The sequence below is a fragment of the Caenorhabditis remanei genome, chromosome V, assembly GCF_010183535.1.
Source record: "Caenorhabditis remanei strain PX506 chromosome V, whole genome shotgun sequence".
Taxonomy (NCBI): domain Eukaryota; kingdom Metazoa; phylum Nematoda; class Chromadorea; order Rhabditida; family Rhabditidae; genus Caenorhabditis; species Caenorhabditis remanei.
Window position 1 is genome coordinate 71,915 of NC_071332.1, and position 26,306 is coordinate 98,220.

General features: G+C 40.4%; 7 protein-coding genes across 7 annotated transcripts; 5 read left to right on the top strand and 2 right to left on the bottom strand.

Annotated features, from left to right (window-relative positions):
- Positions 1–722: 722 nt before the first annotated feature.
- GCK72_016374 (uncharacterized protein) lies at positions 723–3,017 on the bottom strand (the record flags this gene model as incomplete). The annotated part of the gene is made up of 8 exons (XM_003101464.2): positions 723–866; positions 913–1,187; positions 1,361–1,693; positions 1,894–2,128; positions 2,175–2,282; positions 2,366–2,520; positions 2,574–2,688; positions 2,919–3,017. The coding sequence occupies 8 exons, from the start codon at positions 3,015–3,017 to the stop codon at positions 723–725; spliced, it is 1,464 nt and encodes a 487-aa protein (XP_003101512.2).
- Positions 3,018–6,250: 3,233 nt separating this feature from the next.
- On the bottom strand, positions 6,251–7,915 carry GCK72_016375 (uncharacterized protein; the record flags this gene model as incomplete). Its single annotated transcript, XM_003101481.2, has 3 exons — positions 6,251–6,406; positions 6,453–7,053; positions 7,605–7,915. 3 exons carry the CDS (start codon positions 7,913–7,915, stop codon positions 6,251–6,253), a joined length of 1,068 nt encoding a protein of 355 aa, XP_003101529.2.
- An 837-nt stretch (positions 7,916–8,752) lies between these two features.
- On the top strand, positions 8,753–10,642 carry GCK72_016376 (uncharacterized protein; the record flags this gene model as incomplete). Its single annotated transcript, XM_053731471.1, has 8 exons — positions 8,753–8,856; positions 8,900–9,020; positions 9,063–9,278; positions 9,339–9,472; positions 9,521–9,616; positions 9,674–9,757; positions 9,811–10,284; positions 10,342–10,642. The coding sequence occupies 8 exons, from the start codon at positions 8,753–8,755 to the stop codon at positions 10,640–10,642; spliced, it is 1,530 nt and encodes a 509-aa protein (XP_053580384.1).
- A 1,013-nt stretch (positions 10,643–11,655) lies between these two features.
- GCK72_016377 (uncharacterized protein) lies at positions 11,656–14,452 on the top strand (the record flags this gene model as incomplete). Its single annotated transcript, XM_003101477.2, has 9 exons — positions 11,656–11,712; positions 11,761–11,868; positions 11,918–12,104; positions 12,159–12,337; positions 12,391–12,443; positions 12,495–12,927; positions 12,980–13,328; positions 13,734–14,281; positions 14,324–14,452. 9 exons carry the CDS (start codon positions 11,656–11,658, stop codon positions 14,450–14,452), a joined length of 2,043 nt encoding a protein of 680 aa, XP_003101525.2.
- Positions 14,453–17,649: 3,197 nt separating this feature from the next.
- Positions 17,650–19,089, top strand: GCK72_016378 (uncharacterized protein; the record flags this gene model as incomplete). Its single annotated transcript, XM_003101412.2, has 6 exons — positions 17,650–17,715; positions 17,766–17,894; positions 18,196–18,414; positions 18,471–18,783; positions 18,830–18,944; positions 18,999–19,089. 6 exons carry the CDS (start codon positions 17,650–17,652, stop codon positions 19,087–19,089), a joined length of 933 nt encoding a protein of 310 aa, XP_003101460.2.
- Positions 19,090–21,818: 2,729 nt separating this feature from the next.
- GCK72_016379 (uncharacterized protein) lies at positions 21,819–23,748 on the top strand (the record flags this gene model as incomplete). Its single annotated transcript, XM_003101420.2, has 6 exons — positions 21,819–22,044; positions 22,098–22,211; positions 22,263–22,579; positions 22,624–22,794; positions 22,950–23,109; positions 23,156–23,748. 6 exons carry the CDS (start codon positions 21,819–21,821, stop codon positions 23,746–23,748), a joined length of 1,581 nt encoding a protein of 526 aa, XP_003101468.2.
- A 910-nt stretch (positions 23,749–24,658) lies between these two features.
- On the top strand, positions 24,659–26,000 carry GCK72_016380 (uncharacterized protein; the record flags this gene model as incomplete). The annotated part of the gene is made up of 2 exons (XM_053731472.1): positions 24,659–24,712; positions 24,756–26,000. 2 exons carry the CDS (start codon positions 24,659–24,661, stop codon positions 25,998–26,000), a joined length of 1,299 nt encoding a protein of 432 aa, XP_053580385.1.
- Positions 26,001–26,306: the final 306 nt, after the last annotated feature.

Below are 26,306 nucleotides of genomic sequence, written 5' to 3' on the forward strand. Positions count from 1 at the left end.
TGCTCTACCTCATGCTCCCAATTCTTGTAAAGTAATTTCAATAATTTTTTTCAATATTTCAACACAATAAATTTTTCGAAATAATTTTTCACAAATGACGAATTAATTCGAATTTTTGTGGCCCACCGAAAACAATGAAAAATTCATTTTTGTTTTGTGTGGAAGAGGGTTCCCGCCTGCTCACTAATAAAACTCAAGAAAAGCACGAATTGGGTTACTGTACCTGAGCAAGAACGACGGCGAGAAGAGCGAAGAGAAACACGAAAAGTCGGCAATTCATTTTGAGACCGAAGAGAGAAAAATCTGAAATTATTTAGAAATCAAAAATATTGGAACCTAGAAAGAATACGAAAAGAAATAACAAATCTACGACCTGGCTGCATTCAGGCTCAGCCGAGATCTCAACTGACGTTGTGGTGTCCGTGTGTGTGCATTCTCCGTCGTGCTCTCTTGGCTCCGCCCACAGCATTTCGACGCCGCCTACTTCTTGTCCGAAAGTGGCTTTAGCCTACAATCGTAGACTACGAAGTCGTTTTGAATGCTCGACCAACTAATAAACACCCCGTTTTCAGAAATGTTGGATGATAAAATTTTATGTTCAAAAGAAAATGGGGGATAACAAAAACAAAAGGGTCCAACAGTCAACAACAACAAGATAGTTCAACATGTGAGAGTTACATTCATAAAACAAAAAGATCATTTCGGTGATGTATTCATGGAGATTATTCGTCTCCAGCCTTGCTCTTCTTCTTCTTTTTCGGCTTTGGAGCATCCTCGTCAACTTCAGCTTCAGCACCAGTTGCACCAGCAGCTTCCTCTGCAAGACGCTTGGCCTTCTTGGCAGCCTTCTTCTTCTTCTTGACGACCTAGAATTAAAAATTGTAAAGCATGTCTAATACGAAAACAAAGAACCTTCTCTTTGACTTCAACTGCGGCTTCCTCTGCCTCCTTCATCACGTCGATATTCTTCTTTGGCACTGTTCCAGAAGTGAAGTACTCGAGTCTGTCTTCAACTTGTTGACGAAGGAACTCTCCGTATGTGGAAACTGGAGTATCCGAGAAGCAATCGACACGAGCAGCGATTGAGCATTTGTTAGCGAGATATCTCGAAACGCGTCCCTTGTTCTTGGTTCCGGCCTTTCCAATGAAGCTGGAGTGGAAAAGAAGTCCGTACTTTGGTGTGTTAGCTGAAAATGTGACCCTTTCAGAAAAATCATGAATTCTTAGAACCAGAATCCAGCGAATGTATTCTTCAGTGGAGAATTATTTCGCATGCAAGCTAAACGGCCAAATTAACGTCATTCACCCGCATTAAATACATGCCTAAACCTAGTAAAATCTTTCATTCAGCGTGACTTACATCTAGTCTTCAAAGCACGGAACAAAGCCTTCTCGGCTCCAAGAATCTGAACAGTGGATGCTGGATATTTGGCCAAGTTGGTGAGGGATCCGGCGTGAGAGATGAGACGAGCTCCGACTTGTTCTCCAATCAAAGCGCTAAGCGATGGAGCGCAGTGATCCATACGATCCTTGATGTACTCATGAAGTTGTCCTCTGTACTCCATGAGGGAAGAGACACGAGCGGCGAATCTCTTGATGTTCTCAAGATCAAGGTCAGAAATGTCCATTCCCATGGATGTTCTGGCAGCCTCGATAATCTGGGCAGTCTTCTCGGTGTCGTTGTCAAGGATCTCTGAAAAATGAACACTATGCTTTCATAATACGGATTGAGTGTGGGACACACATAGTGACCGAAAACATCAAAACATTCCCGGTGTCTGGTTGTCTCTTTTCTTTACCTCACGTTTTACTAGTGAACATAACAAACAGCTAGTCCCCCGGCTTATAAGTGAGGTGAAAGTAATACGCTCAATGATTCTAGCAACTACTCACCAAGAATCTCGTTTTCGAGGTTCTCATTCTCAGACATCTTGTTTCTATCGAGGATGGCGACGGCAAGACGTGCGTACTTGTACTGGTCTGGAGCCAAGCGGAAGAGCTCTGGATAATGGTATGAGTACCATTCACGGATTCTCATTCCGAACAAGTTGATATCCTTGTCAAGTTGATCGAGGAGGGCGATCGATTGAATGACCATGTTGTCGACACGGTGAACATCGAATTTAACCTGGCAATACGTCTATTAAGGGAAAGAGCGCAAACGAAGTACGCACCTTCGAGCGAGAGTAACTATGACCAAGAGAAAGCTGAGCTTTCGATAAGGAGTGATGTGGGAGATTTTTAGCCAAGCGTTCAAAATGGACACGAGTACCACGAAGAATCTGAACTCAATAATAGGAGGATATCGTCATCGGTAAGAGATTCTCATGAACTCCAGTGAGTTCAATTCGAATCCAAAATTTACCTCGGTAATCACACCACCGAAGACAAGCTTCAGGTCTGGGAACGCTTCGGTAAGCGAACCCGCAAGTTTCGAGTCATTGATTCCAAGCACAACGTGTTTTTTCTTTTTTGGCAAAGACTTTTGAAGAAAGTTAGTGAGATCAGAATGAGCGAGACCTAAGAAACTAAAATTTAGATTGCCACATCACACCTTACTGGTCACCGGTTACCTTCAGAGATTGAGTTGCAGTTCTCCAATGCAGCTTCAGTGTTCTTGAATGGATCGAATGAAGCGAGCTCGATAATCTGCGAGAACTTGTATCCGTCAGCATGAGCGGCATCGACCTGTAAAAGAACAAGAGAGTTGATTACCATTCTTAGAAGTAAACCTAGAATAGGTGATTTTTATTAATGTGGGACACACATAGTGACCGAAAACATCAAAACATCCCCGGTGTCTGGTTGTCTCTATGATTTTCCTCACGTTTTACTAGTGAACTTAGCAAAGACTAGTCCCCCGGCTTATAAGTGAGGAAATTCTTAGGACTGCAAGACGTGAAACCCGAAATATTTACCTCTTGGACGATGAGACCAGCATCTTCAAACTCCTTAACCTTCATGAGAGCATAGCCAGCCGCATGCTCGTAGAGCACGAAGTGTGGCACTTCCGACATGGTGTAACAACCTAAAAAAGGAAATTTGCGAGTTTATCCTAAAAAATAGATGAAAAAAGCAAAAGACAGCGCTCTAGATAAAATCTGTCCAAAGAAAAAACCATTTTCTATCAAACCTTCTGAAATTAGACCCCATTCTACAGAAAAAAATCAATAAAAACAAGAAAATAGGCCGAGAAAAAAAGAAACAACACCAATCGTGGAATTGGCGGGAGTCGCACAAACCATTGTCGTGTCGAGACCTACGCGCATAAATGCGTGTGCCTTTAAACATTGTGTACTCCTCTCGGACAAGCGGTGTACTCCTCTCGGACACCGATGAACGGAGGCAAACAGCGTTACGGGTCTTATCGACGGGTAGAAGTATGGAATCGATTCAAACTTGTGAAAGACAATTTAAAAAAGTAATTTTGTAAATGATTTATTGAGATTTAGGGAATTTATAGTGATCACAATGCAAAAAGGGTTAAAAAGAAGCAAAAAGAAGCAAAAAGAGGGAAACCAGAAAATATACAGATATTTATTTAGTATGTTTCTTCTCGAACTTGGAATTCATGTAAGCAGCCATCGGATCAGCCGAATGTACACTCGTCATTCGGTACGCTTCCATCTCCTTTTCAGTGGGCGCAGTATTGGAGTAGTCAGTGTTATACTTTCGTCCGCGGTCACCCTGAAAACAGACAGTTTAGTGAAAAGACAATATTTGCAGAATAGTTACCTCTTTAGCAGCTTTCAACCCTTCCGCCTTCTCTCGTTTCGCCTTTTTCAGCGCTTTGCGCATCTCCTCATCGGAATCGGAATCCGAGTCGCTGCTGCCAGAAGAGGAGTTACTGTCATCATCCGAATCACCACGATGACGTCTCTTTCTTTTTCCCAACTTTGCCTTCTTTCTTCCGCGCTTCTCACGATTCTTGTCACGACGTCGTTGCTCCCGCTCTCTTCGCTCTTTCTCCAACTGTCGTTCCTTTTCTCTTTCCTTTTGCTTTTCTTCGTCGTCACTGGATGGTGTAGGTGATCTCTTCTCCGTCTCCTCATCTTCTTCTTTCTCTTCTTCATCATCGCTTTTCTCTTCCTTAATTTCCTCTTTCACAACTTCTTCTTCTTCCTTAACCACCTCACTTTCCACCATTTTCGGCACCTTGAACACCTCTTCATTTGACGTCGTTGTTCCCTTCGCAGCACTGGATTCCGCTTCTATTCCTTGTTTTCCTGTGCAATACGAGTTTCTCACAAACTGATGACAACACGCGTATCCCCAGTTGCCCTCTCTCCAGAAACTTCCAAATACGGACGTGTGGTTTTGCGGGTAGATATCTTCTTTGAAGCGAGAGCTGATTGCCGCTCGTTCCTTGCCCTTGATCACTTTTCCCTTTCTATTATACTCGATGTATGATTCGGTTTGAGCGAGAAGAAGCTCATCGGCAGGACGTTCCATGTGCTCACCACCCCCGTACTTGTCGAGCAACTCCTTCTGTGTTTCACTTTTCAACGTGGATTTTCCCTTCTCGTACTCCTTTTTCAACGCCTCCAATTTCGTCGGTTCAGCAATAGAATGAGCATAAACTCCACCACGAGTAGCTTGCCAAGCGAACACTTGTGCCTCATTCGCAGCTGTCACTTCTCCAGAGTAACGAACGAAATTGTCACCGGAGAAACGCGCAGCCTCCAGCTCTTTTCCAGCCACACCGGCAAACGGATTTTCACGCATAGAACGAGATTTCGGGTCGTAGTACGGCGAATTTTCAGCAAGATTGTACAGATATTTCGCAGTGTCTTCTCGAATTCTCAAATTTCTAACAGTAATTCTAGTCCGAGAGTCCATATCAACAGATACTCCAGCCATATCTGCATCTTCTGCGTACATATCCTCGTCTTTTGGTGCTCCCTCTTCAACAGTTGGTTCCACTTCTCCCTCTTTCATCTCATGCTCCTTCACAATCTTCCTCGCCTCTTCCAAGTGCTCATAATCTTCGATTACTTGCTTATGAGTTGCCGGATCATAACCATTCCAACGATCACGCTTCGCATCAAAGTCTAGTGCCAATTTGGGCTGAACGTAGTCGTCTTCCGCAATATTATCATTCGTTTCTCTGAAATATATCGATTTGCGAGATATTTCCCTTTGAACTCACTTTGCGTTCGATTTTCTCGGTCTATCGAAACAATCTCTCTTCTGATGACCCATGGCTCCACAATTCTCGCAAGCACCTTTTCGAAACTTCGTCGCAGACTTTCCAGTCGTTCCTTTCTGATACCATTCGTGAATCTGTGTCATCTTTTTCTGCCGTTCTTCGTGTGGTCTCTGATGTTTCAAAGTGGGCCCCTCACTGGGAACATACCACGGGTTTTGAGAAATGAACATTGGGATATGAGGGTTGATATCACGTCCTGTTTGAACATCAACCATGGCTGGAGCTGTACCGGCTTTTCGATCTTCCTAAAATTAATAGTTTACACTTTGTTCGTTTCTTTGAATAGTCTCACTTCTAACTGACGGTCTCGTTGAACTTCTGCTTTCGACTTCTTATCTGCCAGAGATCCCTGTTGTCGATGCAGTGCCGACGGCGGCAGATTTTGTTTGTAAGACGCCATTTCGGTGTCTGAAACTCAAAAATTTTAGAAATTAGAAATGTAAAGGGCTGAAAAGAAAACATAACGAATTCAATGAATCAGATAAGACAGTTGTGAAATAAAATACGCATAATAATATCTCAAGGTATCAAACTTTATTAATTTCACAAAAAAAACTCAAAAAACTCCTTTACAAACACAAAATATGTAAATCGAAGAGACAAAGCGAGTGGTATCGTTTCGTAAATACTTTATCCGAGAGGAGTACACGGAGTGGTGGCCGAGGGCGAAATGTCGGCCGCATGGTGAAAAAATGCGCGGTTGTTCAAAAAGAATTAATATAATTTTTCGTATTTTCATCAAAATACTAGAAATTAGAGACTTTACCATTACATTTATTTAAATTAATGTTTTAGATTAAAACTAATTCAAATTTTCAATATTTTTATTACTAGCGTCCTTCACAAATTGCGCCCAGCTTCTAAAATTCAGTACCTTCTTGAATGCCAACATTTAAGAGTCAATTTATTTCTTTTTTAGTGAAATAAAGAAGAAATTCAACGAGGGAGCCAAGAAATATTGATAAAAATGTAAGAGATCAGACCATATTTGTGTCGTGGAAAACAAAAAAAATCAATAATAATACAAATTTATTTATTTATTTACAGATGAGATTTAAACTCGTTCAAATTCTCAGAAACTCTATAATTGTCTTCCTTCATGAACTGCTCCATGTAGGCATTGACGAGCTCTGGTTGATCTTGTTGAACCCAGTGAGATGCTCCACGGATCATTTGAACGCGGCCGTTTCGGCAGAACTGAATATTTTCAAACTTTTATAAAAATCTAATTTTTGGAAATTACTTTAACAGACAATTCTGCTCCTCTTTTATCCAAAAACTCGTCTTCATCTCCCCATAAAATCAATACTTTCGGTTGAACTACCACTAGTTTTCGTGGTATCGAAGGAGCATTGAATAGGTCACGATAGTAATTTAGTGGTCCAGTTGTGCCTCCTGGTTGACTGAATACATGTTTCCACGCCAACATATCCTCGTCTGTGAAGTTTTGAGAGTTTCGAATTCCCGCCTTCTTCCCTCTGAACATCGCCTCCAACATTCTCATTTTATTGGATCTCATTGCGATTTCAGGGATATATTGAGATTGGAACAAGTAGATATACCAACTCTTCTCTCTCTGCTCCTTACTTATTTTGTATGCTTCATAGAAGGCAATCGGATGTGGAACATTACAGATAATCAGACGATCGATGAGGTTTTCATGGAGCATCGCTACTCTCCAACAGATCATAGCACCCCAATCATGAGCTGCGAGAGTGACTTTTTTGAGTCCAAGAGTTTCGATGAATTGGCGAATGTCATCGATAAGAAGGCTCATGTTGTAGTTGGAGATTCCAGATGGGCGGTCTGTGGTGTTGTATCCACGCATGTCGATAGCGATGCATCTGAAAATTTTTTTCAAAATTGATGGGGTTTGTAACAAACTTTTGTTAAGCATGTACAGTACCGGTCAAAAGGTTGTGAACTTTGACCGTTTTCAGTTGAAATTGTCCAACTTTGAGAGCGTGTCATGGTATTACTGATTGTCCCACAGAAAATGTTTTTAATGGATCATACAGATCATAAGTAGAGCTCCATTTTTGTAGTTGACAACTTTTTTGTACGGACGCTTCTAAAAGAGTTACATATCGACAAAGTAATTTCTCCCTCAAATCGACCAACTTCAGTCAAAAGTAGTGCGATCGTCTAAAAATGACCATAACTCTCTTGGGAGTGCCGGAACAAAAAAGTTGTCAACTACAAAAATGAAGCTATACCTATTGTTTTTTATAATACATTATAAACCTACTTGATGGGACAATCAGAATTACCATGGCACACCCTCAAAGTTGGACAGATTCACCTAAAACGGCTAAAAAGTTTACAACCATCTGTCCAAGATCCAAGAAACATCTAGTTTTGATACCTTTTGTGAGAAAAATCACTAAAAACATACCTATGCGTTCGTTTAAAATACTCCAACTGAAATCTCCATGAATACCAAAACTCTGGAAATCCATGAACCATCAGAAGAACCTCTCCATCCACTGGTCCTTCCTCAACATAGTGCATTCGAATATCTTTCAACTGAACATACTTGTGATTCCAATTCTTCAAACATTCCGGTTCTGGATACACGTATTCCACGAAATAATCCTTTCCTTTCGTCATCCATTTCCATGTCAAGGTGAGTAGAGCTCCACTAGTATATAGGTATTGTCTCCATGTTACATACACAACAGTGAGTAGATCACGAAAAACACCCATTAAGAAATAAAAAAAAACTGATAAATAAAGAAGACAGAGGGGTTATCAGTAGTGTGAGATAGAAAGAGACGTGGGAGGTCAGAGAGAGAGAGAGACTCCAATGTAGTTAAAAACGAGTGACATTTCAGCTTGGTATGGAAAACAATGGAAATAAGCTAGAAATGCTAGAAATAAGAATCTGAACCCATCAATTTCGTCTTGATTCCGGAGTGAAGTTTCAAGTGGGCGGAGTCAGTTTGCTTGAAAAGTATTAGCACGGCACGTGCCTTACAACCGCGCTCTACAGAAACCGAAGAAAATGTTGTGCGAAATTGAGAGACTCCGCAAAAATGAGACATTTTTCTAGGGCATTTCGGTGGAGCGCAGTTGTAAGAACTGTGTCCAGCTTATATAGTGAGGGGCGGAGCCCGGTGCTTCGAGTGCTCAATCAGCATGTCCTCGAAATGCTCATGAATGAAAATGTACTGTTACACAGTTTGAAAAGAAATCTGAATCCATGACGTCTTCAGGTATCTTCTGACGAATCAGTTATCACACACACAGACAGAAAGACACAAATTAGCTGAACCCATTACACTATCTCTTTTTGTTCTCATGACACAACGATCTTCATTTGTTGCCTCTTCTTCTTTTTGAAGAAGAAGAGAAAACTTTTGTTATTTTTCGTTTTTTTTCCCGAGACGCAAATCGCTTATGAGGTCTCTAAGCGGAGAGACAGTCGACCTATTTAGATTTCCGCAAAAAGCTTGTTTTGTTTTGAAATGGACTTCGGCTTCTGCTAATGCTTTTGCTAATAGTTTTCCACTGTTCTCATTTATTTCTTCATAGGGGTGTTCAATGGGTCCCTGGGATTCGAAAATATGGATTGGAGTACTGGTTATTGCTGTTCTGACGATTGATTTCAACTTTGAAGGCAGGATTGGATCATTTTTTGATTTTAGGTAGGATTAAAAAACGTGTTTTTCCCCAAAATCATTTTTCCAGATTCCGCACTTCACATTTCACCAAATCCAGTCCATTTATTGTAAAAGATGAGGAAAATATTCAAAAATCAACATCAGAAGACACGAGACCAGTGGCCATTGTCACCGGCAGTTATGATAATGTAAGATTCAAAGAAGCGCTCTTTAGAAAACTTCATTTCCAGGCTCACACTGGTCATATGACTCATATCAGAGAGATGTTCGAGCATACCGGATATCGAATTGTGACTAAAAATGAATTGAGTCTCGACACGAAATGGGATGTGATGTGGCATCATGAGTATAGTTTCACTCAGGAGCCGTTCAAGACACTGATAAAAAATGCTTCTCCTAATCAGATAGTAAATCATGTTCCCGGATCTGGGTATTATACGAGTAAAGTGAGTAGAAAATTCGCTCCATGGTACTCGTGCACTACCGTTTCAGCCTGAAACTTTCAGGTCCAACTGGCTACCTCGAATCTTGCTATTGGAGTTCCGAAAGCTTTCCAGCTACCACAAGAAAAAGAGCAACTTCTGGAGTATGCAGAGAAGAATCCAGATGTTTTATGGGTTCAGAAGGATAATACTCATAGGTGAGCCTTTTTTGAATTTAGTCCTTCTTCACGATTCTTTTTGTACAGAAATATCAAAATCCGAACAATCGGCGGCATGGATCTAGGCAAGAACAACTCATTCGTGCAGAAATTTGTAGATAACCCGCTTCTTATTGATAACCGGTAAGTCTAGAAGGCTTTTTTTTTGTAATCCAAGTTGGATTATCCAAACAATTTCAGAAAATTCGACATTGGAATCTATACAGTAGTCACTTCGCTTCTCCCTCTTCGTGTTTATATTTATGACGGTGACGTCCTGATTAGGTATCTCTGAAAATCGGAAAAACAATGTTTGTTTTTCTATCACAAATTTCCAGATTTTGCCCGGAAGATTATCACCCATTCGATATAGAGAATGTGGATAAATATGTGGTTGGCGATGACTACACTCCGATTTGGGAGATTAAATCATTGGAGAAATACTTCAACACGCAGATGATGAGCTTCAGAAGTACTATTGATTCGTTTGTTGGAGTGCAGGGGAAGGATCCGAGTGTTATTTGGCAGCAGATCAGGAATATTATCGGAGAAGTTTTCCGAACGCAGCAGACAAAAATGTTGCTGAATTTGGAAAGTTTGAAGTTGAAACCGAAATATTTCGAGTTGAGTCGATTTGATTTCGTGGTGGATGAGGAATTGAAAGTTTTCTTGATGGAAGCTAATATGTCGCCAAATCTCTCTTCCGGACATTTCAAACAGAACCAAATTTTATACGAGAAAGTTCTAATGAATATTTTCTCATTGATTGGAATTTCAAAGCAATTTACAACTGAAGCCGAGAATCAGTTTAGGTGAGTTTCTTTTAGCCAAATTAAAAAAAAAACATTTAAAAAATTTGTCCGTTTCAGTTCCCGCATACCCGATCAAAATCCTCTTGTCAACTCGCGTGATGTCAATCTTCCCCTGAAATTCTGTGTGGAAAACAAATGTGAATCATGTGACGAGGCACCGGAATGTCAGCTTTGCGGCCACTGTATGAGCAAGGAAACGAGAAAAATATTAGAGCATACTTACATAGAACATACGAATCGCCGACAGATGAGACGGATAGAATTCGATTATGAAAATCATCAACCGCTGACGAAAGAAGACCATCTGCTAGCACTTTGGTTGCGGACAAAGTGCCAGCTGGATCATACTTGGTGTTAATTCAGCTATTTTTTGAAAACGAATATATAACTACTCAATAGCTTGATACGAGTGATTTTTCTGAAACTGATATAGAAATACCTGTTGAAACGTTTCCCCCGTTCAAAAATGTTTCTTTTTACCATATTTGCAAATCGGGCCGAAACGGGCACGGGGCCTTCGCTTCAAACTGAGTTTTATGAGCTGAAAAATATACCAAAATGCTGATCTCGGCGAGTTCTATCTCTGTGACATACTACGGGCCGAATAGCGGATCGGTAATGTGCCGCGGGCCGGGCTAGAAAGGCTTTTTTGCGTTTTCGGCCCGCGGCACATTACCGATTCGCCATCCGGCCCGTAATAGGCGCTGAGATCTACATTTTGGTATATTTTTCAGCTCATAAAACTCAGTTTTAGGCGAGTTACGCGCCGGCCCAGTTTGCAAGTATGGTTTTTCTGAAACCAATTTAAAAAATACCTGTTCAAACGTCTCCTCCCGTTCCAAAATGGTTTTTTTAACATTCCGAGCTTTTTAATAAAATAAATTTTACACTTTTACGCATATCTTATTGAAATTTCGCGCGAATTTTCTCCACAAAAATCGCGCAATTCCTAAATCCGCTTCAGAATCTCAACGGAAATCGCGCTCCTCCGTGTCAAGGAAAGACACGCGTACGCAGAGCACGCGACGCGCCGGAACACACTCGATCCGCTCGCTTTTTCTCTTTTTTCGCCTCGTGCCGGCGGCAGCGTCGACCTAATCGAATCATTTTTTGTGAGTCTCCCACGAAGCGACGCTATTTCTTTTTATCAACTCTTCCTTATTGATCACTACTCGAGAGAGCATTCACAGTTTTATAGCGAAACTTCACGTGAAACGGCGATTTTTTGAATATTTCGCATTTTTCGCTAATTTATCCGTTTCGCAACATGCGAACTCTTGTCTCAGAAATCAAATTGAATTTTTTCAGCTTTTGCACTCGCTTCATTCGTCAAAATTACTCGAAATAAGATCAGATTCGAGTAATTTAGAAATGGAGGACGCAAGTCAACTGCCAAACACACAAAATGACAAAACAGAGGAGGAAACTGTGAGTTTAAAATATAAAAGCATTGAAAATAATGAAAATTCTTTATAGACTCGTCCTCAATACACAATGTCGGGTATATTGCACTTTATACAACATGAGTGGACAAAAAACGAATTAGATCGGACACGATGGGAAGCGGAACGAGCGGAAATGCAGGTAATTCCATTAAATCGCTTATGGCAGGCTTTAATCATCACTTTTACAGGCTCGAATCGCATTCCTTCAAGGCGAGCGGAAAGGTCAAGAAAATCTGAAGCAAGATCTCGTTCGTCGTATCAAAATGCTCGAATTCTGTCTGAAACAAGAACGAGCCAAAAATTATCGACTAACCCATAATGGTGAAGAACCACCGTCGCTGGAAGAGTCGCCGAATGAAAATTCTGCTCCTAATGGTTAGAGAGAAATACCGAAATTTATCGATTTTTGTGAAATTAAAATTTTTACAGATAACACTCATTTATCAGCGGACCTTGATGCCTACATTAACGATGCAGGAGAAGCTGGTGGCAGTTTCCGGCAGGGGCGACTACTTTTGAAACGATATCTCGAGGAAATTGGGTACAGCGAGCACATTATGGACGTCCGTTCTTTCCGAGTCAAGAATCTTCTCGGCTTATTACCCCAGGTAACTAACAAATAAATAATTACAACCAAAACCAATATGTTTCGAACTTTCAGACTGATCTTCCATCTAGTGAGCGTTTAAACGGAAGAAAAGAGAAAAGTGACAGGTAAATTCGATTTCCATCTTGACTTTTTTCACCTGTTCATAGTAATTCCAGTGATTCTGACGACGGTCATGACGACGCAGCACTTGACGCAGATGCCTCAAAGGCGTTCGAGGAATTCGACTTTTTGAACAGTGTGGAAGCGAAAGAAAAAGGAAATGATGGTGATGACTGGGCGGGAAAAGGAGCGTCTTTCGAAAAACTGATAAAACAATACAAAGAGGACCCAAAAGTGAAACGGCGCTCGCGGACGTCTACTGAAGAATCTGATGAAAAATTGAACAGTGATGTTCACAAGAATCTAGAAACTGATGTACCGCCAGGAATTCGTTCGGCGATTGAAGCGTCCGCAAAAGAAGATTTACCTGTCAGAAGGCAGGGAAGACGCAGTGCAAACTACGCTTATGGAAATGGAAATGAGTTGGATCTTGCACTCGGAATGCAGGAAAATGAGAATATGGATATCAAGGATGAGTTTAAGGACGATGTAAGTAGAGTGAATTTGAATTTGTTGAAGCAGTTTTGAGTCTTTTTTTCAGGATGATGATCCAAATGTACAACCCGTGAAATGGAACATCAAAGTAACTCTCCGGTCACACCTCGACTCCATTCACGCAATGCAATTCCATCCAGTTGAACCTGTACTTTTCACCGCATCAGAAGACGGTTTGATCAAATTGTGGAATCTGGATCAGAAGAAAGAGGATAAGCATAACAGTGGCGGTGGAACAGAACTCGAGCCAGTTTACACATTCCGTGGTCATAAAGGACCAGTGCTATGCTTGGTTTTGTCTCCGACCGGAGATCACCTCTATACCGGTGGACAAGACGGAAACATCTGTTGTTTCAATGTTCCTTCATCGAATGGAGATCCATTTGATTCTTATGGTAATTCTTATTTCAGTCATACTTGCTAAGCGGGCCGAAATGGGCCGGCGCTTAGCTCGCTTAAAACGCGGTGATATGGGCAGAAAAGAATACCTAAATGTAGATCTTGGCGAGTTCTATCTCTGTGACCTAATACGAGCCGGATGGCGGATCGGTAATGGGCCGCAGGACGGGCTAGAATGGCTTTATTGGCCATTTTCGCATTTTTTTCCATGCCCGCAGCACATTCTCGATCCACCATCCGCACCGTAATGGGCCACAGACGTAGAACTCGCCGAGATCTACATTTTGGTATATTTTCACCCCATAAAATTTCGGTTTAAGCGAGCTACGAGCCGGTCCGTGTCGGCCCGGTTTAGAAGTATGATTTCAGTTATCTCTGTTTCTCAAAATATCCGTTTTCAGATCCTCGAGTACTTAGTGAAACTCTTTCCGGTCATACCGATGCAATCTGGTCAGTCGCTTATCACTCATCAAACAGTCGGCTTGTCTCTGCCAGTTCTGATTCGACTATCCGTCTGTGGGAACCAGGAAATGGAGAGCCACTCATCAGAACCATCGGAGCCCCACGTACCGGAGTCATTCCAACATCTGTCGACTTTGTCTCTACTGAAACATCACATTTACTTGCTGCCTACACGCATTGCTATGCCCAAATCATCGATATCGACACTGGAAGTACGGTAATGGTGTTCGATTTCGGAGAGGTCGCTGGCTCACCGACAATGAATAAGATTGTGAGTCATCCGACGATGCCGCATACAATTATTGGAGGAGAAGATCGGACGATTCGATACTTTGACAATACGACTGGAAAGATAACGCATGAGTCGGTGGCGCATGTTGAAGGAGTTTCCTCATTGGCAATCGATCCAAACGGTCTTTATCTTCTTTCCGGAAGTCACGATGGAAGTATAAGAATGTGGAATATAGAGAAGAAGACTTGTCTTCAGGTAAGCAACTTAAAGCCGCCTGCATTTTCATTTTGATTGCAGGAAATATCTGCTCATCGGAAAAAGAACGACGCAGCAGTGACATCAGTAGCTTTCCATCCATCCAGATCTCTCATCGGATCTGCTGGAGCCGATTCTCTCGCCAAGGTCTACGTGTCCGGAAACAATTAGGAGAGGAACCTTGTCGTTTTATTTTATTGTCTCCCAGTTCATTTTTATTTACTACCGATTTTTCTTGCTGAAAGTATAATAGGAATTCGTCAGTTTTCATTTCATTTTTTTCTCTCTTTTATGTGTGCCCAAAAGCCGCCGCCCACGTTTTCTTCATTATTTTCATTCGGCCTTCATTACTTTTATTGTAGATAACCAATATACTCCCGTTCTATCCCCTCAAAACGTAATTTATCTATCCATTCGCTCCCCTCTTCTGCTGAATTAATTTCCCGTATACCTGATGGGAATGAGGAACACGGGTCAACTAAAACCGCTTGGAAGCTTTAAAACGTTGTCCGAGTCATGTAAATAGTCCCAAGTTAGCAGGCATCTCTGCGTTTGAAGTGTAATGTGCCAAATTCTTCAACCAGTTGTAGTTTCTTGTTATTCTCGAAAATTTATAGCCAGAAGAATTGGAAAACTGGCAGTATTCTATTTCCTTGTGATCAGACTGCTGTTATAAGGAAATTAGTAGCAGCCGGTACAAAAACACAACGTCGGAAGTTGATGTGCTCACTGTTGTTCTGCACAGCCACGTGTTCCCATTTCCTCTATAGCCCACACCATTTTTTCCCAATTTTTCTGCGCCATGTTTTGTTCTCTCGGCTACATCTGCCTCCCCACCACACTTCCCTCCAATTCCTAGTTTTAATCGATGATAACCCTCAAAATCAGAATTCAGACCGTAAGTTCTCATGCTCGCCTACTTCATCCCTTTTCCATTTGACTCTTTTTCATTCTTATCTCTTCCCTTTTTCCAATCTCGGCTGACTGACAATTGTTCAATTCGTGGACTGTATCATAAAATTCCGAGATTTTCCACTTTTCATGTTCCTCGAATTATATTTGTCTCAACCTATTTTCAGATGTTTTGAAGAGTACTGATCATTCAGCCGGACTGCGTTGGCGGTCGGATTAGACATATAGATTATGACTTGAATTTTCTAGAACTTGGGCTTATTTTTTGCAACAAAGTGCGAACTTCACGAAGAAAAATATTGGACCCGCCTCCGACGTCAGTCGAGGTTAGGCGGTTGACACGGATTAGGCAAGCAAGGCGAAGAAAAAAGATAAAGTATTATTCCTTAAAAAGAAAGAAAAAAGAGAATAAAAGGTGAGATGACTAAACGTTCAGTTATAAACAGATTTGATTTTTTGACTCGATTGGTGAATAAGCGAGGATAATTTTCTGATTCTCTTTCAAAACGATCGGTCAAAAAACTGTGGTTTTGAGAAAATTTCTGTTTTTTCGCAAATAATTCTATAAATTTCGCTGTTAAGGTAGTGTAGTTGTTAGTGCAGTGCAAATTACAGTGTTGCGATTGACATAAGAAAATATAACTTAAAAACGAAGGGTTTCTTAGCAAAACAATTCAGGAAAAAGATATTTATTCGTTTATTCGAATCCCTTGCGCAATTTTCTGTAACTAGCGACTCGGTACATGTTTTTGCTAATTTTCGATAAGTGCATTGCTGAAAATCAGTAATAATTATTGTTAATAACCAGAAATCATTCAAATGAAACGCACGTCAGAACTTCACATGGGTCGTGAGATTCAACGTAGTGGTCTGCTTAAAAAAGGCTTGCCTAACAGGGAAAGTCCTCGAAGTGTCCCCTTTCATATGACTCAAAAATTTGGCCTGCTTTGGTAGACATTCCGGCAGACCGTATGTCGCGCAAAAAAGCTTAACCATAAGAAAAGTTTGACGGCTCATAACTCCGTTCACAGAAGGATTCAGCAGAATTTTATTTCGGATTCAGAATCTACGGACTGGAATCTATCACGAGCCAAACTTTTGAGTCATTTGAAAGAGGACACTTCGAGGACTTCCCTTGTAAACCTTCCAGAATGACCTATTAAAAAAATGAAACAAAAGTATCTCCTCCGAGATCTACACGCTTCAATTTACCTCAATCCCCCAAATAAGAAGGAAGTAAAGTGGGAAACCCGCCGATTCCCACCCTATGATTCAACACATGTCTCAATGAACTCTTCGATTTGTTCTTTGTCTTACTCTTTCTTAGGGTATTAAATAAACATAAATGTCTGCGGAGCCAGGAAATCAGTCATGCTGAAATATAGGGATAAGGAACTGGAAGAAGTAAAACTTTTGACGTATTAACATGACACTTTTTTTTGAAAATCTGGTACTTTAACTCTGTGATGTAGAAAAAAGAAAATCCGAAGAAAAAAGACCGATTCAAAAAGGTACAAACGTCAGAATGACGAGTGCTTTTACTCCAATTATTGAGAAATGATCGTATCGGTGAAAAGAAACTGAAATTGTATTTCTCTCTCTCTCGTCAATAACTCGTTCTTGAGTCTGTCTTCTTTGGAAGCAGATTTTTTAGACATTACTTGCTAGCCACCGATTTTTATTTCTAATTTTCTTTAACTTCTGGCATTCTTGTAAATCTAGAGGACCTTTTTTGTAGTGGAAATTTTTTTTGGTACAACTGTACCGAGACAGATAGACATAGCTGAAAGTGATTTATGGTAAATTAGGAATGCATCACTTCTTCCAGAAGGTCTTTCCATTTTCAAGGAGTATTAATACTAGTATTACGAATAAACTGTTATTTGATTGGGAAAAAAACGGAAGTATTTTAATTATAGAAACTTAGAAAAAGAGAGACGCAGAGAAGTCAGACACTCTAGCTTCTCTGCCTCTGCCGGGTTCCTGTTGCTTAAGAATTCGTATCTCAAAAACCAGAAATGCTATAGAAACGTCGTCAACTGCAAAATTGTGGGACACAAATTGGTTTATAACATACTGAAATATAAACAGCTAAAAAAAAAAAAGAGAATTTTTGAAAATTTAATTTTTGGTATGCTTGAACTCACTTAATTATTTTTTGTCTTCTTTCACTTATTTCTGCACTCCTCCCCTTTTTTCATCAATTGTAACATTCCTTGGATTATGTAAAAGTGCACTCCAAGCCACGCCCCCTTCTCCTTATAGAAATCACCGCCTCCTTTCTCCCTCTCATTTGCTCCTCCTCCCTTTGAAATATCTGACTATATGATATGATTATGTTCACAGAAGAGCAACTCATGAGCTTCACATATATAGTTGATTTTGGTGTTCCCGATTGGTTCAAGCTCTACTATCATGTCATTTCGGTCGTCTCCACTATCATTTCATCCTTCTCAATGTATGTCATTTTGTTTCAAAGTGGAAAAATGGATGGCTATCGGTATTACTTATTCTATATGCAGGTGGGACCTCTTAAAGATTTTCAGAAATATCTTAAAATCTCATTTTTCAGTTCGCCGGCTGGATGATGGACCTTCATTTGTCGACTCTGATGCAGTTCATCCCGCTGTTTCCAGTCTTCGGTGGCTACTGTACCGGAGTTTTGACACAGATTTTTGGGATCGATGATTCCTTTCAAACGGTGGGTAGTGTTTTGCAAAACACAATTTTTTGATTTTTATTTCTGGTGGAAATCCAAGATAGATTTTTGAGTTTATATCAGCTTGTATCGTCTGGTGATGGATGGAGCACCCTTGGCGCTTTCCCAGAAAAAAACACAACTAATGGTAACAACTTTTGGAAAGAGATTCAATTTGGCTATCACAAGGCCACCACGTACGTGGGTGGCTTCCTGCCACGTTACTCACCCTAACTCTTTAATCAATTATAATTTCCTAATATCCGTCCAAATAACCTGACTAATTGTTTTTATCTCATTCCAGACATACACCGCCTTCACAATCTGTCTCGTCGCCAGTGCCCTGAATAGTTGCTTCGTCAGAAAACATCAAGCAATATCTAAAATAAGCTCGAAATACCTACTGAATGACATCCCCTACATCATCGTCATTTTTCTTCTCAATTTCTATCCAGTTGTCGCTGCAACACTGCTCTATTTGAGTATGCTAACAAAGGAGAATCAAGTGATTCTGGTGAAAGAGGTACTCTACTATTTTCGGGAACAAATCACGTACAATCAAAAATGTATCCCTTTCAGGTCTACCCAAATCTTGTTGAAAACTTTGCTCATCTTCCAAACTACGTGGTCTTCGACTCCAATTTCTGGGCTATTGTGTTCTTCGCTTTCATCTTTTTCGGGTGTACGTACACTTTGATCCTAATCGTGACGACTACATATCAAATGTTTAACATTTTGGAGGATAACCGAAAGCATATTAGTACTTCGAATTATGCGAAGCATCGTGCTACGTTGAGAAGTCTTCTGGCACAGTTTGCGACATGTTTTCTGATTGTTGGGCCTGCTTCGATATTCTCGTTCTTGGTAGTTATTAGATATGAGCATAGTCAAGGTAGAAATTCATAAGAGCGCAGTTGCTATCATCTATCAATTTACAGTAGCCACTCACTGGACTATCGTAGCCCTTACTCTTCACTCCAGTGCCAATGCCATCGTCATGATTATCACTTATCCACCGTATCGAAATTTTGTGATGCTCTGGAAACAGAACAGGTTAGTTTCTTTTGTTTTCTAATTTAAAAGAAAAATAATTTCTTTATCTTCCAGGTCATTCCACTTCTCGACAGTACACAGATCGTCGGAAATGCATACAAGGATGAATGCAGAAAGAAGCTTCGCTATAACTGTTACCTCATAAAGATCTCGCAGTTTATTCATTGCAAATATTATTGCTCATTGTAAATAAATAATTATTCTTGATGGAAAATTAGATTCATAGCAAAAACAAATCCAAAATTTTGGATTTTCCTCTGAAAATCAGTTTACCTCGAGGGAGTGTTATTTTTGAGTAGAAGATCTAGATTTGACCTACATGCTGGAATTTCCAGTTTCTCTGCGTCTATTCTCCCCTCTTCAATTTTATCTCTGACTAACAAAATGAAGACTTCTGACCATCAAAGTTTCAGTCAATGCTCGATTACTCTTTGCATGACCTAACTTTACTTTTCATGATGACAAAAAAGGGAAAAAAATTGTAATCCAAAACTTCCGTTCAAAAAATTTTCCCCTCATCAACATCATCTTATCTCCCCTCTTCCAGTTATTCTCATACGATTTCAGAGACAAAAACACACACTTCGAAGGAATATAGTAACTATCAAGTTCAATAGCACTAAAAAGCCAATTCTTCATAATATAGTAAAACTGGATTTTCAGAATAATAGGATTATTTCAAGTTGTTTTTTTTTTTCGAAATTTGTTATTTCAAGAACTTAATCTTTCATCCTTCAGGTACACGTTTTGTGATCGAACGGGATTACTTATGTTGGCCGAAAAAAAAATGAAACTACAAAGAGAAAAAAACGATGTCTTGAATTAAAGTCACTGATCCGGATGAACGAAGTGCAGACATAATCATGCCATGTACTGGGGTTCAATGAAACAAGGACAGGAAAAATAGTGCGTATAATCGAAATGTGAAGATTGAACAGGTAAAATTCATGATACAAGAAATACAACAAATAGAAAGGTCCCGGATTTGTACGGGTTTAATTGTGGAATGAGAAAAGCACCACGTTTTTTTTTTGAAAATGTTTACTTTTATTTTTGTTGAGAAATACGTGTTTAAAAACAGTTAACCAAATAGTCTCTTCTGTTACGACCGCTCATATTTGAAAGCGCTTGTCAAAAAAACTAGAAGGGATATCAAAAAGTTGTCAACTACAAAAATGAAGATTTAGGCTAGTTCTACAAAAATAATAGAGTAAAACATTGTGCCGGCGCTTCGAAGTTGCCAAATTTCACTTCTGCTTGTTGTTGAAGGCGGCACTATTTTATAGTCCCCCCCCCCCCCCCCCCCCCCCACAAAAGTTTTCTTCTGTTTAAAAATACCATTTATGGATATGGATAAAATAATAGAAAATGAAGATAAGACAACAAATGAGGCTGTCGTAGAAAAGGACAAAGTGTACATTATGCAAGAGCAGTTCTCTTATCTCTCTTTTGTCTCAAGACGGGTCATCTTATCTATTTCTTTTCACTCAAGAACATCAGATTGTACGTAGTTAAAGTGGTCAAACCATACCTATTCATTCTCTCTTTTTTCCAGCAGGAGTTGGTGAGCCTGGTCTCCTTATTTCAATCTCCCATTCCCATCGAAAACCATTCCCAAAACTTTCCAATTTTCTTCATGTCACATGTATCATCCCAACAGTTTCCCTGTCTGCGTCTCCACTTCTCCGCTCACTATTTCTACTGTTACCCTATCAAACAATCATGTTCCCGTGTCATTTCCCATTCTTGTCACCACTCTCTGTTTGCCCAAAAAAATTGAATCACTCAATGTTTTCTCTCTCTCTGTATCACTATCTAATTCTCTTTTTTCTATACTACAAAATATAGAGATCTATGTACAAAACACGGGAACGCGAGGGTAAATAGAAAAAACCGAAACACTTTTCGTTCTTTACGCAATTAGTCGTGATATTGATTAGAGAAACTTTTAAAAGGTTACTACCTATTCTGTTTTAAAAGGTTACAGTTCCGAGATGTACCTTATTCTGAAAACATAAGAACAGGACACTGTCTACAATTTTCTCTTTTTACAACGTTCCGTTATGTTTCCTCTTTTAATTTTCAGTTCCCCCTTTCCGTCCCGACAAATTAAATTCTGATTCATAGGGAAAAAAATCATGGCTACCTGGCTACTGTCGACCGGTTCTCTCTCCCCCACACTTTTCATTCATTTTTCCTTTTCATCTCGTTCCATTATAACTTTTTTACCCCGCTTTTCTTTATTGACCAATTCAGTTTTTGGGGAAAGTCATGTCTCTTTTCGTAGCACTTTGATCTTGACTGACCTTCTAACCAATTTCAATTTCCATTAATTGATAAGGGTTTCGATAAGAATTCGAGTGGATGGGTAGAGAAGGAGAGGAATACACCTTGTTTAGTTCAGTTTCCGCCGGTTTTACTTACTATTAACGAAAAATGTTTTATTGATCTCGAGTTGTGGTCAACTTGAGAACTCGCCATGGTGTTTAAACTTTTTCAATGTCTTTTAATTTTGTACGAGTAAAGCCCAAGTCTAAAGCTTAATTTTGTAGTTGACAACTGTTTGAAAAAGCCCTTGTGTATTTGAGATAAGATACGATAGTGGAGAGGGCCCAGAGAAGGTAGAGTGCCTGACTTCTCTGCACGTTCACTCACTAGGGGCTCTTATTCATGAAGTCTACATCATTATTTTTGTAGTTGATAACTTTTTCAAAGCTCCACTATTTTGTTCGATGAACTTTTTTAAGGCTTGAAAAGTGAGAGCGCGCAAAGAAGCTATACAATCTCACTTCTCTGCATCTCTTTCTTTCTTTCACTTTCATTATGACATCTCTAAACATTCATAAATCTTATATTCCAGCCAACTTCTTGGTAATGACCTCGCTCTGGTTTCTCTTACTCCCTCTCCTAGCAGTAGATGCTGGGAAAGTTCTTGTGTACAGTCCGTCTATAAGTCGGAGTCATTTGATATCAAATGGGCGGATCGCTGATGCACTCGTAGACGCAGGACATGATGTGGTCATGTTTATACCAGAATATGAACTATTGACAGAGTTCACGGGAACCAAAAAGGCAAAAGTCATGACTATGAAGGGATTTAGTGAGTCTTAATAATAACTGGGTAATTAGTATAGTAATTATTATATTTTGCAGGTACAAAATATGCGGATGAAATGGAAGGGTTAGGAGTCACTATGTTTGAGACTAATAGATTGGGATTCTGGGAGAGAGCCATGTTCGAAAAATCAATCACTGCCATGTGTGATGGTAATTAGCATTAATTATTTAATCAATTAATTATTCAAATATTTGTTTCAGATCTCATGCTGAACCGAAAGGAACTCGAACCCCTCCGAGACTACAAATTCGACGTGGCATTCAGTGAACAAATTGATTTATGTGGTGTTGGAGTCATCAGATATCTTGGGATTCAGAACCATCTCTGGATTTCTACGACTCCAATCATGGATGCCATTAGCTATAACTTGGGAGTCCCGGCACCTGCTTCGTATGTTCCAACGATTGAGGAAAATGACAATGGGGACAAGATGGACTTCTGGCAGAGAACTTTCAATCTTTACATGAAAATCGGGTCAATCGCAGTTCATCGATATGGTACTGATGGGACCACAGAGGTATTTTAATAGGATTGACTTTCATAATTATTTCGTTGTTTCAGGTCTTCCGAAAGTATGATCCAGACTTTCCAAATGTTCGTGACATTGCTGCAAATTCCTCCTTGTGCTTTGTGAATTCAGATGAAGTTCTTGATCTACCAAGACCAACAATTACGAAGACAATTTATATTGGAGGATTGGGAGTGCCAAAAGAAAGCAAACCGTTGGATGAGGTGAGTATTCTGAAAGCTTGGAAAAAAAACTTATATAAACTATAAGCTGAAATTCTGTGAACAAAGTTAGGTGGCTTCAAAAGAAAACAGATTTTGAATCCTCATGACTCCAGCAATATTAACCACACTAATTTTTCATAACCCAATCATTCCAGAAATTCTCCAAAATAATGTCGAAGGGAAAAGATGGTGTTGTAGTCGTCTCGTTGGGATCTATTGTTCCATTTGGCGATCTACCACTCGCCTCGAAACAAGGAGCACTGAAAGCAATGAGTGAGATGAGCAACTATCATTTTTTGATCAAGATTGCCAAGAGTAAATTTTCTTCAAGCTTTGATCTCCTCTAATCTGCGATTTTCAGATGATGAAAACACGCAAACTCTTGTAAAGGGAATGAAGAATGTTGACTTGGTTGAGTGGCTCCCTCAAGTTGACCTTCTTGCTCATCCACGTCTCAAACTATTTGTTATGCATGGAGGAATTAATGGATTGGTTGAAACCGCACTCCGAGCAGTTCCAACAGTCATTGTTCCAATCTTTGCTGATCAGTTTAGAAACGGACGAATGGTTGAAAAGAGAGGAATTGGAAAGGTTCTTCTGAAACTGGAAATTGGATATGACAGCTTCAAAGAGGCAGTTTCAACTGTTTTGAATACTCCGAGTTACAAACAAAATGCGATTCGAATTGCGAAAATGATGAGAGACAAGCCGTTCAGTCCAGAGGAAAGACTCACCAAATGGACTTCATTTGCAATTGATCATGGAGTTTTGGAAGAGCTTCATGTTGAGGGATCTAGACTTAATACATTGGTTTATTATAATTTAGATGTGTTTGCTTTCTTGATTTTCGTTTTTGTTGCTATCCTTCACGTTTTTATTTATACCTTCAAGTTTTTGTGTTGTCGGAATAGATCTCAAAGGAAGAGCGTGAAAACTTCCAAGAAGAATAATTAAAACAATGTTTTGCATGTAATGGATTTAATAATGATAATAAAGGTATATGATTGAACGGATATTAGAAAGATGACAGAGATAGGGAGCAGGTAAGTCAGCCACTCTAGCACTCTTTCGAAAAGTTATTGATTGCAGATTGAAGACAATAATTTATTAAACCATTTCTTTACAAATTCAAAATTGAAAGAGCGTATCCCAAAAATTTTGAAGCCGTGAGTCCTTTTCAGGGGACAGACTCTTAAAAATTGACGACTTAGTTGAATTTTAGGAAAGGTGCAATAATCGTAATGCATGACTAGAAGTTCCTAACAATTCAACTAGACTTAACTCTGTGACACACCTCAACGTTGACTAGATTCTATCAGGAAAATATACTAGAGACTTATCAAAAATCCACAATGAGTCAGTTCCGTTACGGAGAGAGAATGCGGAACATTTTGATCTCTCGCTGAACTATTGAACTTTTTTCGCCTTCACCTAGACTCTATCGATATGATAGCCTGTGCAAATACTCCGAAACGCGCGAACGGCAACATTCTGTACGTATAGTTAGAGGGGAATAGGGGGAACTCGTTTCGAACATACAAACACCGTATCAGCACATTCCGAAAGGAAAAAAGGGAAAGAGAGAGCGCAACCTTTTTTGCAACGAAGAAATAACATATTATACTGGGAGACGACACACGTGTTCTTCGGGATCATTTGCCCATTGGCAAATGCCACCTGTGCTATGTTTGCACTCGTCATGGAGCCGGTTGGGGGGAGATGGATTGAGGTTCTGATAAGTGGGAAGCAACTATCCGGTATGTGTTCGATGGTTAGTGAGGTGGGAGGATGGAGGGAGTAGTATATAAGATTGAAAAGATGTTGGAAAGGGCATCAGTTGCCATCAAGCAGCTCTTCATACAACATGCGCTTCATCGCTATTGCCGCTCTTCTTGCATCCAGCCTTCTTCTTGTAGAGGTAACAATACAAATGTATACAGTTTGATATCATACCTTTTTAGGGAACCGCAATCCGCGACAAGCGTCAATCCTGCGGGTGTGCTCCACGAGTACAACCATCTTGCTCCTGCCAACGCACAACCTACACCCAACCCCAACAGTTCAGCTGCTCCTGTCAGAACAGTGCTCCAATTCAAAAGTCGTGCTCATGCGCTCAGCCGGTCAAACAACAAACCTACCAAGTGCAAACTTCTCAATGCGCTCCAGCTTGTCAACAGTCTTGCCAACAGCAATGTCAAGCCGCTCCAGCTGTTAGCCAGTGCCAATCCTCATGCCAATCCTCCTGCCAGACATCTTCCTGCTCTGCTCCAGTGATCACCACCACTCAAGCATACTGCCAACCATCATGCATGCCAGCTTGTGAGCCACAATGCGTTGCTCAGACCTCAGCTCCAGTCCAATGCATGCCACAATGCCAACAACAGTGCCAACAACAATGTGTCCAGACCCAACCAATCCAACAATGCCAGCCACAATGTCAACAACAATGTGTTCAACAATGTGATATGCCAACCACAACTGTCGCTCCACAAATCATCAAGATCAACTTGGAAATCAGCGCTCAATGCGTACCACAATGCCAGCAATCCTGCCAACAACAATGTGTTCAGCAACAGGTCCCAGCTCAGCAATGCAACCAACAATGTACTCAACAGTGTCAAACCACCTGCCAACAAGCCGTTCCACAATGCCAACAACAATGTGCTCCACAATGTCAGCAACCAGCAGCTCCACAGTGCCAGCAGTGCCAGTCCACTTGCCAACAATCCGCTCCAGTTGTCCAGCAACAATGTCAGCAACAGTGCCAACCACAATGCCAACAACCAGCAGCTCCAGTCTGCCAGCAATGTCAATCCTCTTGCCAACAGACCCAGCAATGTCAGCAACAGTGCCAACCACAATGCCAACAGCCAGCAGCTCCTCAATGCCAGCAATGTCAATCCGCCTGCCAGGCTCCAGTGATGACCACCACCTCTGCTCCACAAGTTGTCACCATCATCCTCGAGGCATCAGTCTCCCAATCAGCTCAATGTGAACCACAATGTCAGCAATCCTGCCAACAACAATGCGTTCAGCAACAACAACCAGTTCAACAATGTGCTCCAGCCTGCACTCAATCCTGCTCCCAATCCTGCGCAGCTGCTCAACCAGCTCAAATGCCATGCCAGACTCAAACCGTCAACTCCTGCAGTTGCCAGCAAAACTACTCTCCATGCGGAAACGGACAGTGCTGCAAGAGAAAGTGAATACTCTAAAAATTTGAACCAACTTTCTGTATATATGACACTAGCTATGATTTCTTAATTGTGCTCTAATGTAATTAGTTATTTTTTTTACTTCTCAATAAATAATAATTTTAAAAAGCGAGTGCATTCATCAAACAAAAAAAATTTAGTCGGGCCGGGAATCGATCACCCGATGATCATCTTAAGACTCTGGGCCTTACCCGACTGCGCTAAAAATGTGAGCTGGAGCGGGAGGCTTCAGTTTAATTTGAATGTGGTGCAGACACCATTTTCGCCATTGCTTTAAAAAAAATTCGGAAATTTCAC